At 37.6% G+C, this 25,873-nt stretch overlaps 1 protein-coding gene across 4 annotated transcripts in view; it reads left to right on the plus strand.

Moving 5' to 3' along the window:
* Positions 1-25,873, plus strand: part of TRIP11 (thyroid hormone receptor interactor 11) — a 64,042-nt gene continuing 38,169 nt past the window's right edge. Inside the window, exons 1-9 of one of the 4 annotated variants that reach the window (XR_015556128.1) lie at positions 1-548; positions 4,593-4,654; positions 9,686-9,796; positions 12,518-12,796; positions 15,587-15,655; positions 17,170-17,335; positions 18,942-19,307; positions 22,359-22,399; positions 22,975-23,061. Coding sequence is in view for 3 of the 4 variants with exons in the window: in XM_087448038.1 (XP_087304164.1) it covers positions 410-548; positions 4,593-4,654; positions 9,686-9,796; positions 12,518-12,796; positions 15,587-15,655; positions 17,170-17,335; positions 18,942-19,307; positions 22,359-22,399; positions 22,975-23,061 (1,320 nt within the window). In the remaining variant the exon portion in view is untranslated. The remainder of the gene's footprint in view (positions 549-4,592; positions 4,655-9,685; positions 9,797-12,517; positions 12,797-15,586; positions 15,656-17,169; positions 17,336-18,941; positions 19,308-22,358; positions 22,400-22,974; positions 23,062-25,873) is intronic. The other 3 variants (XM_087448038.1, XM_004434208.3, XM_014790500.2) reach the window with 3 other exon arrangements.

Consider the following 25,873-nt stretch of genomic DNA (forward strand, 5'->3'; position numbering starts at 1 on the left):
TCGCCGCGTCCAGAGTGGGTGTCATGGCGGCCGGCGTTGAGTTGGCAGGAGTTGCCCACGGAACTGGGGAAAGTCACTAAAGCAGAGGAAGAAGTGGCCCAACCCGGACGGTGGGAAGTCGTAGGGATGAGCGGAGGCCCCGCTGTGCCCCGGCGGTGACTGTGTCCCTGGAGGCGGGCCCCTGGTAAAGTCCCAGGCCAGGCCTCTGCGTTTCTAGGCAGAGCCGGGCCGTTCGTGCGAACCCGGGAACCGGCGTTGCCTGGGAACCCCTCATTGTGTTATCGAATCCTGAGCGTTTTGATTCGGACTGGTCCCGCGGAGGCAGCGGTTCGAGGACATTTGGCGAGGTCGTCCGACGAGGCTGGACGCTTTTCTCGGAGCGGACCAGATCGTTCTCTAACCCGCAGCGATGTCGTCCTGGTTGGGGGGCCTCGGCTCCGGCTTGGGCCAGTCTCTGGGTCAAGTCGGGGGCAGCCTGGCCTCCCTCACTGGCCAGATTTCCAACTTTACGAAGGACATGCTGTTGGAGGGCACGGAGGAAGTGGAAGGTAACAGCTGGAGCGATGGGAGGGAGGGTTTTTCTGGGACCCTGGGAGCCTCCGTTTGGTCCCCCCTTCCATCCGTCATGAGGCGCGGACGGGTCGCAGAGGAGTGTCACTCCGCCCTTTTCTTAGACTCCTTTTTGCCTCTTCTTAACCGGTTTTCAGTGATGAAAGACCACTGCAGTCTGGGGGAAGAGTTCTGGTTCTCCTCCCTTTAAATTCGCGGGGTATCTCCGAGCAGAGCGAAACTGCTCCCACGTCGATTCTAGTTTATTTTTGTTTGGTTCATCCACGCCCACCGCTTGCTTTGCCCTTAACTTGGGGGCAGTACTGATTTTGATCTTCTTCCTTTATACTGACACAGTTTAAAAAAATAATTAGTTCTAGGACACATAGTCACTTTTTCTTGTTTTCTTCGTTTTTTGTAATAGTTGAAGTAACTCATTAAAATATTTGGTGATTCTTAGCCTTTCTGACTTGAAATTATTGCTAGTGAAACATGGCTATCTATGTTTTTCCTATTAGTTATTTTATATTTTTGCTTATTCTGGTGACACGTTACAGCGTTCCAGCTGAAAATGTCTTTTTGTGCCTGATTGCCCGTTCCTCTCATTTTTTGACGGTAGAACAAGGAAGATACCCTCTTCTTTGGTTGTCCTTAGCAACCTTCGCTCATTTTTGCAGTCCTCATTTTGTTTTACTAATGAATAGTGACCCAGAGTTACATGGTAATCGATGGTTAAGTTAATTACTATTTTATTTTCTTGATGTTTCTTTCAGCAAGCAGTATTTAGATCAAAAGAGTTCTTGAATTTCCATCTAGGTCTGCTTCCAGAGAGAGGAAGGCTGGACTTTTGGATGAGAACAGTTCCTTTGCCAGGAAGGAACTGCTTATTTTTATTTCTTATAAATTAATAAATTAGCATTCTGCTTTAATTTTTTTATCCTTATTTAACTGAGCCTTCGTATTTATTTGGTTGAAATAGAGAAAGATAGTTTGATAAAAAGACAATATTAGGATTTCACTGGGGTCTCTTTAGAAGAGAGGAAGATTGGGGAGCTGCTGAAATCCGTTTTGCTGCTTGGTCTACCCCTTGGGAGGGAGGTACATCAGATAGGACAGGTTGGTGATGGGAGTAAAAGAAATTCTTCCTGTGTCCAGGAGAGGGTCATGTGACCTTGAGGGCAAATAGAAGCAGTGAAGGGCTGGATACCAGGGGAAACGACTAGTCTCTTCTTGTGTCCTACATAGGGGGAAAACAGTTGGCTAGTCCTTTGACCCTTAGCCAGAAAATATGCTTCCTCCAATCTGGAGGTCCTGCACGCTTTAGGTGGAATTCATTTTGTTCTTCTCTCTAAATGTGCTGCTGTATTCTCAGTCTTAATGGTTTCACTATCTCCCCGATCTCCGAAACTAGAAGTCTTTGTCATCTTTGTTTTGCCTTTTTCTTTTTCATCTCCTACTTCACCAAATTGGTCACCAAATCTTATTCATCCTGTGCCAGAATTGTTTCTTATGTTGTCTTTCCTTTTCACTCCTCCTTTTTTAGTTCAGACCCCCATTATGTCTCCCGTGCACTGTTTCTCTTTCAGGTCCTGTTGCCCATATCTCCCTACTCCACTCCATTTCCTGTTGTGTTGCCAGTTACATTTCTGCAAACAAGTGTGCTTTAAAATCTGTTGACTGTTACTTACGGGATAAAGTCCAAACCTCTTAGTTTGGGGAGACCAGAAACCTGTCCTCTCTGGGTTCAACCTACCGTTTCCAGTCTTACCTCCTGTTCCCCTCCCCTTCTGTCCCACTTGCCACACATATGCACATTAACATACACATGCAGGCTTGCACCCAGAGCTTCTGCCACATGGAGTTTTGTGAGGTACCTACAACTCCAAGCCTCTGCATAGAAAGCCCTTCTTTTTCTACTTGCTCCTCTACCTTCCTCTACCCAGAAGACAATTTTTCCTGTACGACCCTGTTCACATGTCAAGTACTCGGTGAAACCATTCTCACTCCGTGGCAGATTGAGTTGATGCAGTGAGCTCTGTTGTAACAGAACCTTGTGGATCTCTTTCTAACAACACTTACCATGTGGAGTTATAATTTCTCTCTTCCCTTGATGCCCAGGGTAGGGACTGTATTTTATTTATCTTTATATTACCAGTATGTGGCATCTTTCTTGGTACATAGTAGGTGCTCAGAAAAAATTTTGCTGAGTGATTAAAAATCTGCAAAGTTGCTTAATGCTTTTATTGTTTTGCCTTTGTGTTAAAATGGGACTTGCTTAACACCTAATTTATTGATTTTGTAAATCATTTAAAAATAGGGTCAGAGTATAGTTCATTTATTCATTCAACAAGTATTTATTGAGTGTCTATCCTGTGCCAGCAGTGAACAAGATAGCAGTTCCAAAATAGCACTGTTGGTACAGCTTGAAAATCATCCATGTTTACAATATGAGAAAGTTGCTATTCTACCAGACACTCTATTGATTTCTTCAAGGTTAGGAGCTTGGGCTTTTAAATCAGACATGAATTGAAATTACACTTCCATGCATTACAAATTGTGGGATCTTTGGCAAATTATTAAATACTTAACCTCTAAAAAGCGGAGTTTGCTTATCTGTTACATAGAGATAATCATACCTACCATGAGGTTGGGAATATTAAATGAAATCATGAGTGTAAAATGCCTAGCACTGTGCCTAGCAAATAGTAAGCATTAATAAACGGTAGCTGTTATTTTTGTTTTCCCTCGTTAAGGAAGAATTTTTTGGTTTGCATAACATCTTCCCTTTATTCTTAAAAAGGCCAGGATTTTTTGGGGGGGTGAGTGGGGGAAGTCTACATAAACCTTTTTTTTAATCCCTCTTTGTAACAGTTGCTGCTTCTAACAATTACCTTCCTAAACAGATTAGGTTATAATTGGTTCTCTTCTGAGTAGCAATTAGACAGTCTTTCCAGAGTTTCAAGCAAGATGTATAAACAACCACAGAAGCAACCCTGCCTGGTGGTTTTCAAAACAAGAAGAGCGGGTTTGTCACTGTTGTTATTGGATGCCATTTGTATTTTCTTTTGATTTAAACTGTAATTCAGAGAAGTTATTTTTATAGTATTAAAGTGCTGTGATGAAAAATACTAGTAATTAGAAAAAAATAACTCTGTGGGTGATGATGAGATTCTGGCACCATCAACAGTGCCATTTTGGCAGTGCTGGCCTCTGACTCTCCTTTTAAATGAAAATGTACAAAACCAGACTGAGCTCGTTACCCATTTTAAATATATTGTGTCCATGTTACTTGAAATAAGTGTTCTTTTGGTGCATTTTCATTCTTTGTTTATAGGTCATTAATTATTTGATAGTATGGGGAGCAGATCTGTTGGTTGTCATACTGTGGCGGCTGTGTGTTTCTGTGATGCTGGAAGCTGTGCCACTGGTTATTTCAAATACCAGCAGGGTCACCCATGGTGGACAGGTTTCAGCAGAGCTTCCAGACCAAGACAGACTGGGAAGAAGGACCTGGCCACCCACTTTCAAAAAATTGGCCATGAAAACCCTATGAATAGCAGCGGAGCACTCTCTGATATAGCTCCGGTGCGAGGATGGTGCAAAAAGATGGGGACGAGTTCTGCTCTGCCGTATACAAGGTTGCTAGGAGATGGAATTGACTTGATGGCACTTCCGACAAATTGGGAGCAGAAGTTAGAAATAAAGTCTTAAACCCCAGTTGCGTAAGTTTCATTCTAAGCCATCAGAGAGAGATTTAATTTGTAAAACTTGATAACAAAATTTTAATGAATACTTCCAGGGGTAAAGATAGACATCCTAGAATGTAGAAGGTAGACAAAAAGAATCACTTATATGGCAATAAAGAACATTTGTGGCAATAGAAAGTTGTGATAAAAATGAAGTGATACTTGTCTTCTGAATTTGTTCTCAGATCAGCATACCATTCTGTTTAAAGCTCAGTGAAATATATTTTCCTTAAAATGCCTGTTAATTACTTCACATGATGTTGATCATATATTCAGTATATGCTGTTTCTTTCGTAGCAGAATTACCTAATTCTAGGAGAAAGGAAATTGAAGCCATTCATGCAATCCTAAGATCAGAGGTAAGGAAAATTAAAGACTACTATTGAACTTAGATTTTTCTTTTTTGAAGTCCTGAAAGTTATTCATACTTTATTTCAGTCCTCTCTTTTTAATGCACTGCTTACCACTTTTTATCTCTTCCCCTTTATGTCAGTTTTTTAAGCATTATCGTCTTCCTTTAGATGAAGAATATGTTTACGTGTTACTGCACTTTGCTATTTAATATTCCCATCTCTGCTTCTATATGCTGAAAGTAGGAAAGTTGCCAAATGGAGAAGTAATAGTGGCAACAATTTATCATTAGCAAAGATTTACTGTTCTAACAGTGTGCTAAATTGCAGTAGTACATTTATTTAAGTATGGTGTGAAGAATGCAATTCTGATTAATCTAGAGGTTTTTAATTCCCTAACATTAAAAAAAATATGATATTTGTATACAAAGAAGTTAAGAATATAGGAATAGGAAATTAATTTTATCATTTTTTTCATTATTAGTCACTGCCTCATGGTGACTGGCTCTGGACATTGTACTTAATAAGGATGGGGAAAACTTGGAAAGGGTTCAAAGGAAAGCCGTAAAGAAAAGGAAAGGATTTAAAGTGGGATCTATTGTAAAGTACTAAAGACACTCAACTGTTTAACCTTTGGATAAGAATAGTGAGGGAACACTTAATAGTATTTCAGCAAAAGATATTCTCAGGGGACTGTGGAAAGCATGTTCTCCTTTATGCTAAGCCCATAAGAAGAGAAAATTGAATATAAATCTAAGAAAATATTTACTGACAATAAACATTATTGAATCTAGTCTGGTTTTACCATGGTGAAAGTAGAGGGACCTCTTGAGAGGAACTACAGTAGTATTCTGCCTCAATAGAAGATGGCAATTTGGTGGCACTTAAGAGACCTTAGCTGTAATTACCTAATAAATAGGTGCTTTAGTGACAGACGAACTTAGTAGCTTCTTTAGTCTCTAAAGAAACCCTTGAGAAAGCACTCATTAGTACAGGCCCACCCAGAAAAATTAAATGGCAGAGCTGTGTGTAGTGGCATTAATTTAGGTACATTTGCCAGTGTACATTTGGAGGGGAAGGTAAATAGGGTTGACCTGCTTAATGAATGTCTGCTCTGTATTGAGCTTGAGAAAGGAGATAGAAATCTTCTGCCACTCTGTTGATCTCAATTCTAATCTCTCTCAGAATGTTATCATTGGACAATGGCAAGTATGATTTCAGTGTTTAGAAATATTTATTTTTGGTATAATACATCCCCAGATGAAAGCTAGCTTCCTCATTTGGTGCTTATTCAAAGTAGCATGAGCTACTCAAATACTAGAGGAAAACAGACGGACTTCCCAAGGGCTTTATTTTCTGAGATGATTTTGACTATACATGATTCTCACCTTACGTCAGCACATAAGCACTTCATACCCTAACCCCTTATGTGACTGTGCAATAAGAGAATAAGGTGAAGATGTGATTGAAGTCGTCAGGAAACTTACAATGTGAAATTCTATTTAGAAAGTTTTACTAGAGATAGAGGGCAGTGTGTTTTTCAGAGGAAATTAGATTTGTTTACAGATGTTAATATTTGACGCTGACTGAATTAGTTAGGTTTCTTCAGTTGCAAGTAACAGCAACTAACCTGAGCTAATTTAACCCTCTATGCCAAGAAAAATACTCATCACGTTTACCATCTGGATCCAGTGGACTCTTACATTTTTTTATATTAAATAATTTACAAATAATTTACGGAAGAATAAAGTGATAGTGAAAAACTTTAGAAATTTTAATAAGAACTTATATATAGCAAATCCAGATTTTTATTCCATATGTTTCTAGTGTTGAAAACATATATACTCAAAATAGGCAACGTTCTCTGAATGCAGTTAACTGCTCATTAACTCTTATGCATGAACTGGAATGTATCTTATCTTGTAAATACTGATTCCAGATTTCAGTTATCCCTAGTAGGTTTTAGCTTTTCATTACTTCTGGTTCTTTTTCTTGACTGTGTTGTTATAACCAATACTTTTGAAAACTTTGAGGGCTCATGATTTTGTTGGAGAGACAATGGCTGTCATCTTTGCTCCATAGTTACAAAGCATTTTTATTCTTAGATTTATAAATACCAATCAGAATGATCACTACACTGATTTTTTTTTGTTTTTATGTCATCTGTTACCTCTCAGTCACCTTTGTATACACACCTGCCTTCAGCATTTGTCCATGTATGAACTATATCAAGTAAATGTTGGTGTATGAATATCATGTATAATGAAAGAATACTGTCACATATCCATTTAGCAAAGTGGAATGGTTCAGGTCCTTGTCACAAATTATTGTGAGATAAAATCTTTTCTTATTGAATGACCAACTTGATGAGAACACCATATTTCCTTTTTGTTCTTAGAAATATATTGTTCACTCATCAATTCTTGAGTTTGAGAAAATTTATCTAGGATATTGTTCTTTGAAGACTTGTCTGAGATTTTCCTTCTATACTCGGTCTCACCATAAACATTAGGCTCTAGAGTACTGTTTTCTGTCTCTCTACATTTATCTTCTTAGTCGTCTAACAGTTGTGAAATATTTTCCTCTGTCAGTTTTCTTCTGTTTGTTGAAAAACGAAAATTCTGAATTTTCAACTGTGTTCAATAAAAGAAGGAAAAAGCTACAAAGATGGTGTCTCCAGATTGCTTTTTCCTTTTTAAAAGATTATGGCAATAGCATGGGCAATGCAGTCAGAAAACTGGTTATTTCACTATTGCATCATTCTTCTAGGTGATTTCATCAGTCTTCCGTTTTCTTATTGTTTAAGTCTCTTTAGCATAGTTGGGAATAATTGATGAATAATGATAAAATTATTCTTGGAATGATAAAACAGCAGAATGTTTCAATTTTTAATTGTTTTGAAATGTTTTAAGATACAGGAAAAACAAGATCATTACGATCCCGTGATTATTCTTAGATTTATAAAAGGGTCCAGTGTACCCTTATGGTAATTGCAAGATAGAAAGAGTTTTATTTTATTAGAAAAAATAAATTTTCTCTGTTGGAAGACCTCTAAGAAAGAATAAAAGTCATAAATATCGGTCCTTACAGATAGTTAGGACTGCTCAAAAAAGAAACTCACAGACTAAAATTAGTTCCACTAGACCTTTATGGTATAACAAGGGTTAAGCAGGATGGAATAATTTAAGGATATGAGTATCTCATGAATTCCGAGAGTGGGAATTGTAGCCAGTCTTTAGGAAGGGGCTACCTCCTGAACTGGAGGGCATCAGGAATCTGTCTCTCATTTTTACTCCTCTCTGTTCTTTTGTTTGTTTATTCTTTTCTCCTTTCAGACCAGCCCCCTCTGCTCTATATTCCACATAATAGAAAATATGGCCACTGACAACTCCTGGTATGTTATGGGTCAGCCACATGAAGAGAGGCTGTCCTTCATGTGCTTTTCAACCATTCTGACTCTCTGTGGCTAGGGAGATGAGGGGAGACAACCATTTAGGTATTGGCCAACTTCAAAGTTTTTGAATTCTAGCTATTAATCAGATTTGAACAAATAGCCTTAAGTGTTTTTATGTGAGAAAGCCTAGAGTGGACTTTTATGACTAGGTTTTGACTTCAGTATATTGCTTCAATTATGTATGGTGTTTTTCATGTTAGCAGCTCACAGAAAATCATGCAAATGCAGCCAGTAGAATAGAAAGTAATTAGTTGTTTGACCACTGGTCCTGTTTCTTCTTATTTCTTCAAGATAACCAAGGTCTGTGTTAGATTTCAGAAGATAGACTCCCAAACTAGGATTGTGTATGTTGTAATATTTTCTTTTAATTTACTCCATTGATTTTATCTGGAAATTCATATAATCTCCTTGGGTCATAATTTTCACATCTGTTGATATAAGAAATTCCTAGAAGCTAAGAAGAAAACAGGCCAGCCCTGGTGGTCTAGTGGTTAAGAGTGGCCTGGGTTCGTTTCCTGATCAGGGAACCACACCACCAGTCTGTTGGTTGTCATACTGTGGTGGCTGCATGTTGCTGTGATGCTGAAAACTAAGAGGAGGGCGCAGAAAGACTGGGCAGGTTCTCCTCTGCTGTTCCCAGGGTTGCTAGGAGTGGGAATCAACTTGTGGGTACTGACAGCAAAAAAAGAAAACAGATGACATCCTTAAAGTGAAGAAGTCTTCACCTTCTAGCGGGAGCTTTCTTTCCCACCATCGGTCTTCCCTGTTCTGAGTTATCATTGTTAAACTGTGTGTGTCGATATGTTAGTGGAATTCTTAGTAAATTATCTGTAATAATTTGTAAGTTCCTTTTTGCAGAAAGTTTTAGTGTCCATTTCTATTGGTCCATTATATCCTTATTCATTCAAATGTCAAGGAATGATAAATGGTTAAGATAATTAGGTTCATAAAATTTAAGTAATTTTTTTTCGTATTTTCCAACATCTTAAAGGACTGTGATGTCTAGATTCATTGAATTATACTTGGAATATTTTGTGTACTTCTAATTGTAGTTTTTCAAACTGAGTTTTAGTAGTGGTTTTCAAATGGTATTGTTCAGAAGTGCCTCAGGAGCCTGGGGTTCAGGCAGACAAGGAATCTGAGGCTTTGGCCTCCTACTTGTACTTCACCCAGAAGTCTTTTTTAGAAAGATTTTTTTGAAAAGTTCTACTGTTGGGGAGAAAACAAAAGTTCAAACGTGGAATCTAGTTCATATATTTACCAGACATTGCCTACTGTATGCTAGACACTGGGTTTACAGAGATGGGGAAAACATTGATCAGGGGCTTTTTCTTAGCAGAAAATCAAACTGAGCAAGTTTTTTTTTTACTTTGGTTCAGAATTATGCATAATCTTTATAAACATGCTTATTGCATTTGTAACGTTAATTGAAAATGTATTTTAAAGGCCAGAATTCTGTCTGAGACCTTCTATATACATCTTTTATTGTGGGAAGCAGTATGTTTTTCATAATGCCATGCACGTAACTGTTAGTAACATCTTAACTTTCATTCTTTTGTTGAAAATACTTTTTTCTTTGCTTCTAGAATGAGAGGCTTAAAAAGCTTTGTACTGATCTAGAAGAGAAGCATGAAGCATCAGAACTTCAAATAAAGCAGCAATCTGCAAGTTATCGACATCAACTACAACAGAAAGAGGTAAAGATTATTACAGTTACTTCATATTCATTTCACTGTAATGTATTAGGAAAGTTTTTAAGAGTTATATTTAGATCCATAAAAATATTGAAAATGTGTTGAAGTTAATAATTCCCAACTCAGTTTGATATTACTAATTTAACAAGAACTCTGTAAGCTTTTCTATTAAGTTTATATCACATAAACTAACCTTTGTGGAGTTTAATTTCTACTATCCAAAAGAAGAAAAGTCTTTGTATAAAATATCTTCAGGCATCTGTTGCTTATAATTTCTGATTTTATGAAACCTAATTTTTTATCTGTACCTAAAATTGTTTTAAATCAGTGGATTGTTGCTAATGACATTTATCTTTTAAAAAATGATTTTAACTACAAGTGTTAGTATGTGTTATAGTGGCATTTACTTGATTTTCCAGGGAAAAACAGAATATTAAGTATTTTATAGTAGACTTACACTGTTCTATAAATTTTTTCCCCTTTAGTTTGATAGAAATGGTTATTTGGGAATTGGCTTATCTTTGCAGTGCTGGTAATAGATATTATATAATTTAACCGATGTTGTTATGAATTCTTAAAATGTAGGCTGTGTCCCTATGTTTCATTCTGTTGCTGAATTCTCTTTTGTTTAGTACGTAAGTGGAATTCAGTAAATACTTCTATTTAATTGAACTATTTCTTGTTTTATTATCCATTTGGGTGTTCTTCAGCTTGTTGATTAAATGTTCATTTCTACCATAACTTCATATTTGGGTTTTTAAAATTTAGATACATTGATTTCTACTTCCTTTAATGACATACTAAGATGAAAAATAAAAGTAAACCACATTAAAGATAAATGCAAACATTTAAAGAAGAGCTGAAGTTTCCAATCTGTTGGGAATTGATTTCATAAAATACAATAAAAATGAATTACTACAAAAATAAAATGAACCTAAAAAACCAAAGTTACAAGTTCAAATTAAACTTAAAAGCCCACTGTTTTTTTTAAGGTTCAAAAGATATAAAAGTACTCTGTCAAATTGCTTTAGAAGTCTTTAAGCCTTCCTCTTTCAATTTCTGTACTTATCTTGTCATGGACTGGTAGGAGACATTCCTGGCATCAGTCCACGGGCTGCACTTTCAGCAGCACTGACTTACAGATGTTACAATAGAGCAGTAGTTCCTACCCAGGGGGTTACAGCTGAATCGTAAGTGACACTTTAACAAAAACACACATGCTCATGTCCTCCAGGAGATTCTGATTTAATGTATTGGGAGGAGGCCCTTGTATTGGTATTTTTCCAAAACTCCCTAGATGATTCTGATGCTAAACACATCCTGGTTGAAAATACTACTCTGGAAAATGTTGGCATTTTCTGTTCTACTTAACTATTGATATTGGAGGGCAAATTAAGCATTCAAGTTTAGAAATGCCTCTTTGTTATTAGAGCTTGCACTTTTTAACTCTACAACTTATGTCTGTTGTATAATGAGAACTTTCTTTGTATTACAGCTACATTTGAAAAAATTGTGGATTTCAGTACTTTTTACTAGAATGAAAGATAATATATGAATATTCTTTAGATCTGCTATTTTCTGAATCTATTTACTGCCCTCATTGTGATGTTCATGTTCCCCAAAGATGCAATCTGCTTCATAACATTTATGGGAAAATGAATGAAACTTGTACACTACTATAAATCTCCATTAGAGAAGGGCCTCTGATATGAAAAACCTGTTTGTTGTGACATTTGACATAATTGTGTTTGGTTTTTGTTCGTCTAATTGCTTGACGTTACACATGCAGATGTACTGTCACTTGCTGGCTGTCTCCTCAGTATCAGATTTTCCTCAGTTGTGGCAGGATGTCTTCTGGATTAGTTTGAGCATTTTACAGAAAGCTTATTTCGTCTCTCTAGCTTACTCACTTTTATGCTTTAAGTAATCTGTCACTCAGAATGGGTATGGCATTATGGTAAGTCCTGTGTTCATAGCTTCTTTTGGATGGTGACTTGGTATTGCCAGTCTTCAGTCAAAACTTTGCTCAGGGTTTCAGAATTTTTATACTCTTGTCTCCCTGAGTGGAGTCAGATTTTCACTGGCCCCTCTTTACCAAGGCTAAAGCCAAGGCCTCTCAGTGCGTGATTTCCTTTCAGGACTTATGGGCTAATAAACATGGGCTCACTGTGTTATCCGAGAAGATTGAATGAATAAATCAAAGCATCCTTCCAGCTGTGTTGTGCCGGCCAATACAAAGTTACCTCTGACTCATGGTGCATTTTGGCCTAAATCCAGCCATAATCAGTTAGATAAGACTCTTCCAACAGACATTCTAAGGAAACTTTCCAATGCATAGACTGACACAGCTTTCGTTTTCTCATCATTTGAGGTTCGATAATCACATACAGAACCCTAAGAAATTGTCTATACTACCTGATACATAGAAGGTAGTAAACGCATGATTAACTGAGAAATTCATTGCTTTAGTTAACAGATAAGTGAAATTCTGATCTTCATACTATTTGAAACATTATCTGTGCCTTAACTATGGTAACCATGTTTGTTTTTTAAATAAAAATGTTATAGTCGGGATGTTATAGAAGACTTGGATTCAGTTGATAGAGTACTATCATTGGATAATCTTAAACAAATTATTATAACTTTTAACATGATGAATCTATAAAAAGATTGATATGGTTATTTTAAAACACCTTCTCTAAAATATGGAATATAAATATATAGGTAGAAATCAGCCATCTCAAAGCAAGACAGATTGCACTACAGGACCAGTTGCTGAAGCTGCAGTCAGCTGCTCAGTTAGTAAGTTCAGGAGCTGGCAGTGTACCCGCAACCACTGCATCATCTGCATTCGGCTATGGTATCAGCCATCATGCTTCAGCTTTCCACGACGATGACATGGACTTTGGTGACATAATTTCATCACAACAAGAAATAAACAGATTATCAAATGAAGTTTCAAGACTTGAGTCTGAAGTTGGCCATTGGAGGCATATTGCTCAGGTAGGTAAAATTTTCTCAAGTGTTTGAAAACTATGAGTGAGTGAAAATACCGGTGCTGTGTGTGGAGCTTTTGGTATCAGAAAGAACCCTGGACTAGGAAATGGAAAACCTGTATTCAAATTTTAGTTCTGTGAGTGACTTTCTAAGTGATTTTAGTCAGGTTATCATTCTCTCAGCCTCAGTTTCCCCTTCTGTATAACATTTGGAAGAAATTTTCAGAAAAATTTAAAGCAACAGAACAATGTTTTAAAATAAAAAGTTACAAGCCCAGGGCTTACAGAAAATGAAAATGGAGTTGCTGCTAGAGTTCCTGAGGCTTCTTTGGTGGAAACCAGGTCTCCAGGGCACCAAATTTGAAACTACTTGCTTAGCGCCGGCCCCGTGACGTAGCAGTTAAGTGCACATGCTCTGCTGCTGCTGGCCCCGGTTCGGATGCCGGGCGCGCACCCTATGTACCACTTGTCAGGCCATGCTGTGGCGGCGTCCCATATAAAGTGGAGGAAGATGGGCACGGATGTGAGCCCAGGGCCAGTCTTCCTCAGCAAAAAGAGGAGGATTGGCATGGATGTTAGCTCAGGGCCGATCTTCCTCACACACACAAAAAAAGAAACTACTTGCTCAGATGTTGTCTGAGGTTCCTGTTTTCATTAGTTATATGCAAAATGAAAATCTGATAACAGGTATTATAAAATATGTTAAACTATTTTGTGTTGTTTCTCGTGCGTTAGAAATTAAACCCTCGCTATTGAGGGCTGTAAACTTTCTTCCAGGGAACACTTTTTTGTCTTACATATCAGAGTTTATGTCTATGACAATGTCAATAGACATGAGACCCAAAATAACAGGAACATTGTTCATGTGGATTTAATTTAGAGAAAAATAAAATATATAAGTAAAGAGATTATTTGCTATCTTTTGTGATTGTAATCTGAGGTAAAGGAGAAATCCTCCCAATTAAAATGACCTCCTTGCTTCCCAAGTTTCTAGTTTCTGGGTTTTCCCAATACCCAAAATAAACCTTAGGGAGGATATCCTATCTCTAAAACGTAGTAGTTCTTTAACTTTGTATGCTTAAGAATAACCTAGGGTACTTGATAATATTCTAAATAGCCGGTCCTACCCTCAGAGATTAGGATTTTGTAGCCTATTTTAGGGTATTGGAAACTGCATTCAAACAAATAAATACCCCAGGTGATTCTGATAATCTGAGGAACACATTTCAAGAAACATTAGTTAGGGTAAGATTTCACAGAGAAGAAATGGATTTTCAGCATATCTTGAATGCCTACTGTATGACAGACCAGTACTGGGATATAAAGGTAAAAAAGACATAATTGGGACCTTTCAGGGGACTTAATTTTCTAGCAAGGCACAAGAAAAATTAATATTTGTATTATACTTTATGTTTCCACATATATTATCGGAGTATAGACTACATTATCCTTAATAACTGTGGGAGGTATTTATTACCTCTGTTTTGCAGATAAGCAAGTAAAAGTTTAAGTAACATAGTCACTGTCACAGTGATTAAGTTGTGATTCAGACACAAGTCTTTCAACTCCAAATCCTGTGTTCTTTCCATTATACTGTGTTCCGTTTTTCATCCATTTTGGTTCCTTAACACATTGTGTGGCCGGCCCTGGTGGTCTAGTGGTTAAGATTCGGCATTCTCACTGCCATGGCCCGGGTTTGTTTCCCACTCGGAGAACCACACCTCCTGTCTGTCAGTTGTCATGCTGTGGTGGCTGTGTGTTGCTGTGATGCTGAAAACTATGCCTCCAGTATTTCAAATACCAGCAGAGTCACCTATGGTGGACAGGTTTCAGTGGAGATTCCAGACTAGGACAGACTAGGAAAAAGGACCTGGCCACCCACTTCCGAAAAAATTGGCCATGAAAACCCTGTGAATAGCAGCAAAGCATTGTCTGAGATAGGCTGGAAGGTGGGAGGGTGGCGCAAAAAGACCGGGCAGGGGGGCCGGCCCGGTGGCTTAGCGGTTAAGTGCACGCGCTCCGCTGCTGGCGGCCCGGGTTCGGATCCCGGGCGTGCACCGACGCACCGCTTCTCCGGCCATGCTGAGGCCGCGTCCCACATACAGCAACTAGTAGGATGTGCAGCTATGACATACAACTATCTGCTGGGGCTTTGGGGCAAAAATAAATAAATAAAATCTTTAAAAAAAAAAAAAAAAGACCGGGCAGGGTTCTGCGGTGCTGTCCGCAGAGTGGCTAGGAGTCGGAATCTACTCAGTGACACTAACAGCAAAACACACTGTGTAGTAAATGTTAATAAAGGTAAATGAACAATATAGAGCTTTGAATGAGGAGAAGAATCCAAAAGTTCTTTTATTCACTTGTCAAACCAAAGGTTATTCTGTATTGGGATGGAGATCTTCTGGATAAAATCATTTAAAAAAGATTTTTACTGGGTTATTATTAGCATTGGTATTGGGTAACTTTCCATTTTAGAAATTTCCGTTTAGGAAGCTGCTTGATTATCATCAAATTTATGTTTTGTTAAGCTAAATGAAATATTCTGCGGTGTTTTCCTTCTTATTTTATGAAAGTGTTGTCTCCCTAATCAGTTAACAAACTCTTGAATGGTATCTTTTATTTATTGTGTATTACTCACTATTAGACTAGGTTCTTTAAAAGGTACTTGGCATTCTTTAATCAGAATTTGTCTGGAAAATGCCCCTTTTCTGAAAAGGATCTTTTAATAGAGTTAGTTTGTGACTCTTTTATAAGAAAAGCAAAATAATTATTTTCTAATTCTGTTTTTTTGATCTAGACTTCTAAAGCACAAGGATCAAATAGCTTTGATCAAAATGAAATCTACAAACTGCAGAATATCATTAAGGTAAGGCAGATTGTTGGAACAATGGCTGTTATACATCTAAAAGTGCTTATTAAAAGTATAAGCCTAAATTAATAAAAGGCTCAGTTATAAAAGCCATTATATAGATTATGATATTTGTTTCTTTTTATTGTTTTGTATCTTCTTTGTTCTTTTTGTCAAGTAAGGTATATAAAAATATCTCTCCAAAATCATTTGGTTTTGAATATTTATTTATTAGGTAGTTTATATTTCATTAGTCTCTATTTTCTCTTGTAGCTCGTAAAACGGTCTTTATTAAAACAAAATCCCAAAGGTGCTGAAGTTTCAAGGTTTAGGGTTAAAGGTTAACAAAATAAAATGCTAATATTCATTGTAAATAATTATTTTCCCTTGCTGGTGGAATTTTGCTAGTTTGTGTCAATTATTTCCTTCAAGAAAAGTCTTAGTTACATATACTTATCATGGCGGTGAATTGTTTTTAGTGTGTAAATTATTGTCAGGTATAGAATTTTTAGTTTTTGGTTTTACTATTATTATACTACTAATGTGGGTGGGTTCCTGAGTTAGATCTGGTCTGAATCCTGGCTCTGCTATTTACCAGCTGTGCTACTTTGGGCAAGTTACTTAACCTTTACAAGCTTCCATTTTATCATCAGAAAAGTAGATATCATCATGATACCCTCTTGTAGGATAGTTTTGAGGTTTAAATGTAAAGCTCCTTGCCAAGTGCTGACGCAAAAGTAAGTGCATAGGATTAAAGAATAACTTCCCTTGTCTTCTCAGGAAATAGAAGCTAATTTTTTATAGGTTAGGATTCTTGGTTACAAGCAACAAAAACCATCTCTGGCTAAGTAAAGCAAAAAAGGATTGACTGGAAGGACCCAGGGTAGTCTGTCCACAGGATTGAAGGAAGAGTTTTGACCTCAGGAAGGACAGGAAGGGGAACAGCGTCAGGGATCTAGGCCGTGGGACGCAGTGGACGGACTCTTCACGGCACAGCTATCATAATGCTTCTGGTCCACCCCGTTTCTCTCTTTGAGGGACTCAGCTCAAGATCCAGGTTCCTAGGAGAGAGACTCATGGTCTCAACTGGAGTAGCAAGGCACCTTGGTTGACAGTTTAAGAGAGTCCCATCAAGACTGGTAGAGGAAAGGCTGAGTGAGAGGACAGAGGTAATAGAACAACAGGTACAGATTGGCCAGAAGGTTGACACTCGTATTGGGGAATATGTCATTAGCAGGAGAAGTTCATGGTCACAAATACTAAGGAACAAAGATATTTTTGCTTACTTTTTGTTTCAGTTTTTTCTTATTGGTGTTCCCTCATTAAAAGTAGAAAAACTGTTTTGAAGGCCCAAGAAAGGAAAGGGTGGCATCTTTCAGAATTGTCCAAATTTTGGGCCTGTGTTTAAATTCTTTTCAGCCTTAGCCTGTTCAGAGAATTATTCTAACAATAACGGAGTTTTGGACAACAATGAAATAGCTTAAGTAAATTCTTGATTATACACGTGGTTAACTTTGTTTTTATTTTTTAAGGAACTTAAGCAGAACCGAAGTCAGGAAATTGATGACCATCAACATGAAATGTCAGTATTGCAGAATGCACATCAACAGAAATTGACAGAAATAACTCGTCGGCATCGAGAAGAATTAACTGACTATGAAGAACGAATTGAAGAACTGGAAAATCTGTTACAACAAGGTTATTAATTTCATTAATTTAACAAATTAGGTGACATAATTAAATGACAAACCTAGCACTGTAAAACTAGGAGACTGATGTAAACTTGGACTAGCTTCTAAAGAATGAGTAAATGACTAGTTCTGCTCATCTGCCAGAAATTTGCACTGGCGCCACTGTTGTCAAGATTCTGCAAAAATGGAAAGGTCCTTTTGCCTTTGTGGTACATAGTTATAATACAGAGATTTTTTTGCATTGTTTGGTGTATTTTCACTTTCTTTCAAACTTGGATACCTAGGCTAAATACAAAAAAGTATTTGATTCAAATAATATCTTTCCTCAACTATTTATTTAAAAATGCTTTGTTTATTGTAATAATTAAGCTTTAAAATTTTTTTTTTAATTTTATGTTTGTATTTATTTGTTTAAAGCAGTTTTAGGTTTACAACAAAGTTGAGAAAATAGAGATTTCCCTTATACCTCTTACTCCCCCACATGCATAGCCTCCCCTATCAACATTACTCATCAGAATGGTACATTTTTTACCAAGGATGAACCTACAAGGATACATCATAATCACCCAAAGTCCATAGTTTACTTTAGGGTTCACTCTTGATGTTGTACATTTTATGGATTTGGAAAAATGTATAATGACACGTATCCATCATTATCATATCATACAGAGTATTTTCACTGTCCTAAAAATCCTCTGTGCTCTGCCTGTTCATCCACCCTTCATCCCCACAACCACTGATCTTTTTATGGTCTCCATGGTTTTGCCTTTTCCAGAATTGTCATATAGTTGGAATCATACAATATGTAGCCTTTTCAGATTGGCTTCTTTCACTTCGTAATATGCATTTAAGTTTCCTCCATGTTTTTTCATGGCTTGATAGCTCATTTCTTTTTTTCACTGAATAACATTCAATTGTCTGGATAAACCACAGTTTTTTTATTCATTCACCTTCTGAAGGACATCTTGGTTGCTTCCAGGTTTTGGCAATTATAAGTAAAGCTGCTATAAACATCCTTGTTCAGGTTTTTGTGTGGCTGTGAGTTTTCAACTCCTTTGGGTAAATACCAAGGAGTATGATTGCTGGATCATATGATAAGAGTATATTTAGTTTTGTAAGAAATCACTAAACTGTCTTCCAAGTGGCTGTACCATTTTGTATTCCCACCAGCAGTGAATGAGAATTCCCGTTGCTCCACATCCTCACCAGCATTTGGTGGTGTCAGTGTTCTGGATTTTGGCTGTTCTAATAAGGAGTGTAGTGTTACCTCATTGTTGTAACTTTTCTTTTTTTTTTTTTAATTGATGTTTTAATGGTTTCTAACATTGTGAAATTTTTGGGTTGTACATTTTTGTTTGTCCATCACCATATATATGACTCCCTTCACCCCTTGTGCCCACGCCCCACCCCCACTGCCCCTGGTAACCACAGTCCAGTTTTCTCTGTCCATGTGTTGGTTTATATTCCACATATGAGTGAGATCATACAGTGTAACTTTTCTTTTTAAGCCTTCCAAGTTCTGAAGTCTAGTAAATCTCTTAGTTGTATATGGCAAGCTGTTTATCTCTTGGTACTTGACATTTGATGTCCTTGATTTTATGTTTATGTTCTAGGTGGCTCAGGAATTGCAGTAACTGATCACTCTAAAGTCCATGAAATGCAAAAAACTATTCAGGTTCTACAAACTGAAAAAGTAGAGTCTACAAAAAAAATTGAAGAACTTGTGAATAAAATAGAAGACATAAGTAAAAAATTGTCTTCTGCAGAAAATGACAGAGATATTTTGAGGAAGGAACAAGAACGAATAAACGTGGAAAACAGACAAATAATGGAAGAATGTGAAAGCTTGAAACTGGAATGTAGTAAATTGCAGCCTTATGCTATGAAGCAAAGTGATACTATGACAGAAAAGAAAAGAATTCTTCCACAGAGTGCATCAGTGGAAGAAGAAGTGTTCAGACTGCAACAAGCACTGTCTGGTATAAAATGTTTGGAACTTATTTCTGATTGATGTTTCATTGCATACTAGTTGTTTTTAGAGACAAACACTTGAATAACTGAGTACTTTATGGAAATGGAGTATTCATGGAAATGACTGTGAAATTTGAGTAGAATTGTTCAGTTTGGATTCAGTGCTATAATTAATAGATAATAAGATTTTTCTACTAAAAAGGGTTAAGAATTGGCTAGGTGTCGTTCAGCTTCCCTTCCTCATCCTTTAAGTATTTGCATGAAACTCATCGATTTAGGAGGCCATGTGGATTTCTGAGAAATGTTTATGTAGACATTCATTGGGAGGAGGTATGGGTCTATTTCTGTTAAACTACACAGAACCAAATACTTCAGTCACTCATTAGGGCCCAGACCCTCCAGTTAGGGAATTCAGCCTACTGTCTTCAAAATTCTCTGTTCCCTTTCGAAATGATCTCCTGTATGTAAGCAGACCTGAGAATGGTAAGAGCCATAGGTCCTCCACTATTTTCCATGCTCAAGATGATATTTAGTTATCATACCAGTGTTCTGTGTTACAAAAAATAAGTGTTAAGTAAAATAGGCCAAACACCAGTATTCATTCGTGTCAGGAAAACATAGTGGGAGCTCTTCAGCTGAAAAGATGCATTTTGTTTTGCACTTTGTCCTCTTCTCACAATATAAACTCTGACTTTATGAACTCATTCATTTCTGCTCTGGAAGTTTCTAGCCCTTGTGTGCTGGTCACTCCCCCACATCTGTGTATTCCTCACCTGGTTGTTTATCATGAGCTCCTGACCTGGATGGCCAATTCTATAAATTCAAATTAAAGTTAGGGTCAAAGTCCAGTCACCATGGCCTCCTCCCACTCTTCTTTTTCGTACTTGGTGGTTGGTAGCATTTACCAGTCTCTGAAAACAGAAAATTTGAAGTCATCACCTAGCATGTCCTGTAGGTTCCACATCCTTGGCTTCTCCAGTTCAGTGATATTTCAAGATTGTATCCCAGAGGAGCTCTAGGTGTTTCTCACAGGTGCCTCAGTTCTGGAAGCTGCCATGAAGGCAAAAGGAAAGCTGTGCACTGGGTTCTGGACTTCTTTCTCATTGGACTTCTTCAATCAAAGTAGCCCTGCTCTTTCCAAAATAAATTTATTTAACCTATTGGGTGATCTATATGAGTTTATTTGCTTTAAAAACAAACCTGCTGCCTTAGTCCTTCCCCTTTTTTCCATCTTCACTGCCACTGAATAACTTCAGCCAATCATGATTTCTTTTTGCCTGGTTAACTATAGCAGTCTCCTAATGGAGCAGAATAGTACAGTGGTTAAGAACATGACTGGGTTAGAATCCAGCTTCATCACTAACTGGCTGACCTTGGGCAATTTAATTAACATCTCTATGCTTTGGTTTTTTCATCTATATGGTTGGGATAATAATACTGTCTTCTTCATCGTTGTAGTAATGAGGATTTTATGAGTTACTAGCTGCAGAGTTCTCTTTAGAACAGTGTCTAGCCCACGGTAAGCATTACAAAAATGTTAACTGTTACTGTTCTCTGGTCTCCATGATTCCTTCTTCAATCAATTTTTTTCTTTCTGCAGCCAGAATGGTTTTTCAGAAGTACTTTTTAGCTCCCTGTGAACTTCAGCATAAAGTCTAAACTTCTCAGTTGGACATATAATGTCTTTCATCATCTGGTCCCTGCCTGCCTCTTCAGTTTCAACTCTTCCCATTCTCCTAACAGTCTAAGCTTTAGCCATATTGAACTTGCTGTGTAGCTCCTTAGGGCAGCAATGTTGTCTCAGCTCTGTCACCTTTGCATTTGCTGCTTTCTCTGTGTGGAGTGTCTCTGTTTCTTTCTGCTAACTTAGTCTATTCAGTGCAGGTGTTGCATCCACTGGGAGTTACCTAGTGCTGCTGTTTCCCTGGCCCCACTGGCCCCCCTGTCCCCCCTACCCCCAAGTCTGGATTAGGCGTTTGCCCTTATGGCTCTAGTCGCAACTTGTGCTCCCTGTGTCACACTGTACTCCCTATGTCATACTGTGCTTAATCGTGTGTTTACTCGTTTGTCTTCTCTAATTTGTAAGCTCCTTGAGAGCAATCATGGACTGAATTTTTCCGTCTTAATTGTCTAGCAACTGACCTCATAGTAAATGCTCAGTATTACCTAAATGAACAGCGAATGAATTGCTTCAGCTGAACTCATGGTATTCTGTCTTTGTGTTTTTCTAGAACCACTTGTATTTATGAATCTATCCATAATACCAGATCGAATGGTCTTTTTATCAGTAGTCATGTCTGAGTCACTTTAGATAATTGAGAGGTTATTGTATTTTTGTGGCATAAATATACATTCTTGTTTTCAAGTTTTTTCCCCAATCTCAGACCTTTTACTGTTTCCTGCTACACAAACTAATCGACTCATTTTGAAACATAGTTTTTAATGTTTTTATCAAGGCAATAACTTATGACTCATCCAGAATACAATTATAATTCTTTCTTACACTATTCCATAGTATTGGATTTTAACATAGTTACTTTCTTTTTTTTTTTGTGAGGAAGATCAGCCCTGAGCTAACATCCATGCTAATCCTCCTCTTTTTGCTGAGGAAGACCGACTCTGAGCTAACATCTATTGCAATCCTCCTCCTTTTTTTTTTCCCCCCCAAAGCCCCAGTAGATAGTTGTATGTCATAGTTGCACGTCCTTCTAGTTGCTGTATGTGGGACGTGGCCTCAGCATGGCCGGACAAGCGATGCATCGGTGCGTGCCTGGGATCCGAACCTGGGCTGCCAGTAGTGGAGCGCGCGCACTTAACTGCTAAGCCATGGGGCCAGCCCTAACATAGTTTCTAACTGGCATTTATATTATGATTTCTTTGGTATAGTGAAAACAGAAATACAAAAATAACAAAAATACATTTCACTAAGAACTTCTAGGACTTGCTAATTGTGCTTAAGTACACTTTATTTTAATTGGGTTTCATTTCTGAGTTTAATATAGGGGTAATTACTGTTATTTTAAAGAATTTTAATGTCATATTCATTGTTGTTTTTACAGATGCTGAAAATGAAATAGTGAGACTGAGTAATTTAAACCAGGTAAACTCATTTTAAGAGAGCAAGTTTTTGGCATTGGTTTACCAAGAAAATGTATTTTGATTATTATAGTTGCTTATTTTGTGTTTTTTACAAATTTATGTGAACTTATCCTAGGAATTTTCATCTTAGTAATTTTATGTTTGCTGATTAGTAATAGAAACTTTTTGCATCATAAATTGACATAATTTAAAAAGTAACATAATTTAAAAATGTAGGTATATCTCTTTGAAAATTAGTTTGACAAATGTATGTAGAGACAGTGGAAGCATATCTTGTACCAAAGTGAGGAATGCATTTTGATTTCCCTTAAGGAATTCAGGGAGTTGTTTCTATTTCTAATGACTACAGGTTATTTTGTGAATGTATTTATATGTTTTTTCAAATATAATAAACTCTCTATAAGAATGTCTGTAAAATGAGTGACTGGCTTTAGATGGTCCAGTGTTGCATGCTTATAATTTTTATATATCACTAAAGAAATGCTGAGTAGAAATGCACGATCGTATAGCTTGCCTGCTTTTTTGTAAACTTGAAATTTCTTGTTATCTGAAAACACACTCTTAACATTTTTGTAGGATAACAGTCTCGCTGAAGACAATCTGAAACTTAAAAGGCAAGTCCAAGTATTAGAAAAAGATAATTCGTTGTTGAGTCAAGAAAAGGTGGGTGCCATAAAAATGGGGGCAAAATTAACATGGTGTATATATTATAGATCACAGCTAAGGGCCAGTTTATATCAAAATGGAGTGTTTAGTTCTTGGGAGTCCTGAGGATAAAGCTTATCTCATTGATGCTTGTTAGGCCAGGTTGGAGTACTTAGGTAAGGTTCAGAGTATGAGAGGCTGACCAGAGCTTATGTTCAGAGATAAATGAGTAGGCCCAGATACAAGCCGAAAAGATAGGTAAAGGCTGTTATGGTTTCAGATGAAGTCCTGTCAGTAGCAACGTACACAGGTGGGTTGTGAGTTTGGAGTGGCATCCTATATTAACTGTACATACTGCTTATATGCCCCAGAATGTGTCTAGTGTGGCGGACAGGAATTTCTTAGTGGTGAGGGGTAAAGAGGGACATTCCTGGTGGGAGAAATAGGGTCTTTTTTGTGTGTGTTGGTAGCAAGGATGGAATAAGATTCTGTACTGTGATGTTGGATATGGGGAGAGGTATTTTTATGTTTGTACCACTTGGGGGGTAATTCCTTGGCTAAGGCAGGTGCTTAAGTATAGGATCGTTGTGAGCTGGTATTATTAAGTTACAGACCAGTATCTCAACTCAATTTAAAATCTTATTTTTTTTTTTTATAGTGTTTTCCTTTCACTCTTGATTTTACTCTTTTTTTTTTTAATTTTTTGTTTATTGCGGTAACATTGGTTTATAACATTGTAAAAATTTCAGGTGTACATCATTATACTTCTATTTCTGCATAGATTACATCATGTTCACCACCAAAATACTAATTACAACCCACCACCACACACATGTACCGAATTATCCCTTTCACCCTCCTCCCTCCCCCCTTCCCCTCTGGTATTTATCCAAAGAACTTGAAAACACCAATTTGTAAAGGTACATGCACCCCTGTGTTCATTGCAGCGTTATTCAAAATAGCCAAGACTTGAAAGTAAAATCTTATGTTTTTAAAAGTAACATATTTACTGATGTATATATTCAGTAGTAATACATACTGAAAAATTTCAGACAGTACAAATAGAGTATCCTTCACACCTCTGTTGGTTGGCCTCTTTCCCAGAGGCAGTCTTTCTTACCAATTTCTTATATATCCTTCCAGACTATATTTATGTATATATAATTATTATATAAGTAGCTTCTTAAAAAGTACAAATATTAGCATAGTATACATACTGTTCGTACAAACCTTTGTATTAAATTTTCAGCATCCTTCCCATTAGTATGTGGGCAATATTTCTTAAAGGGGTGCTATTGGCATTTAGGTGGGAAAATTCTTAGTTGTGTGCACTGTCCTGTGCCTTTGTAGGGTCCTTGCCCCTGCTCTTTCTACCCACTAAAAGCCAGTCGTGTTTCCCAGTCATTTTTGTTTTTGTTTTGTTTTTTTGTGTGTGTGAGGAAGATCATCCCTGAGCTAATATCTATGCCAATCCTCCTTTTTTTTTTGCTGAGGAAGACCAGCCCTGAGCTAACATCTGTTGCCAATCCTCCTCCCTTTTTTCCCCTTTTTCTCCCCAAAGCCCCAGTAGATAGTTATGTCATAGTTGCACATCCGTCTAGTAGCTGTACGCGGGACGTGGCCTCAGCATGGCCCAACAAGCAGTGCATTGGTGTGCGTCCGGGATCCGAACCCGGGCCACCAGCAGCAGAGCGCACGCACCCAACCACCAAGTCATGGGGCCGGCCCCTTTGTTTTTGTTTTTTTTTGTGAGGAAGATCAGCCCTGAGCTAACATCCATGCCAATCCTCCTCTTTTTTTTTTTTTTGCTGAGGAAGACTGGCCCTGGGCTAACGTCTGTGCCCATCTTCCTCTACTTTTTTTTATATGGGGGGGGCGCCACAGTGTGGCCTGACAAGCGGTGCATCGGTGCGCACCCAGGATCTGAACCCCGGGCCGCCAGCAGTGGAGTGCGCGCACTTAACCGCTATGCCACAGGGCCGGCACATCCCAGTCATTTTTGTATTACTATATTACATATATTTTCTCTGTTCTTGTCTGCTCCCAGTGTATTCTTCTCCTTCACTTATTCCTTTCTCTAACTGGCCTAGGTATACTTTGTAGTTTGTAGATCTCTGCACATACCTGATGGGACTTGTAACCTTCTCCTGATATATTTGGGTTCTGTAGCTCTTCCCAGTAGCTGTTTCTCCTTTCTTCTGATGTTAAAGTAATCCATCGTTAACTCTTCCTTGAATTGTGTCTGCTATGGATCTGCTCACTGCTTAAGAATGCCAGAAGTACCTGTGAGGTTGTATATGTTCTTAAGATCCTGAGAAAAGATTTTTGGTTCTCCTAATTGAACAGATAACTCCAGAAACACGTAAGAGAGTGCTATTTCCATCTTCCAGTTCTGTGCAGAGTCAACTTTTGAATTGGAAGAAGAATGAGAATTGTGAGGCAAATGTTCTAATATAGTTTTCATTGGTCTCTTTTGTAAGGTATATATTAGACTCTTTATTTGTAGAAATTTGATATTCTTATTTACTCTAAAGTAGATTCCGTAGAAGTTTGATTTTTAAAAATCTCTATCAATGAAAGAAGGCTTTACAGCGATAGGGAGTTTATCACGAACATCATAATCAGAGGCTGAAATAGTGTTGAAGCATAGAGAACTGACCCACTTCTGGGAGTTTGGATGAAAAGCATTCCAATAGACCAGAACGTAAAATATATTTAAAAAACCATATATAGATAGATCTTTAGGAATGTTAGGTTTGAGAAAGAAGAACCTTGTCTAGGCTCAGGTTAGAAGATAAAGAAAGGAAGGAGGGTACTTTTTTGAGTCAAG

Source organism: Ceratotherium simum, chromosome 24 (assembly GCF_057802395.1).
Source record: "Ceratotherium simum simum isolate JZ-2026a chromosome 24, ASM5780239v1, whole genome shotgun sequence".
NCBI lineage: Eukaryota > Metazoa > Chordata > Mammalia > Perissodactyla > Rhinocerotidae > Ceratotherium > Ceratotherium simum.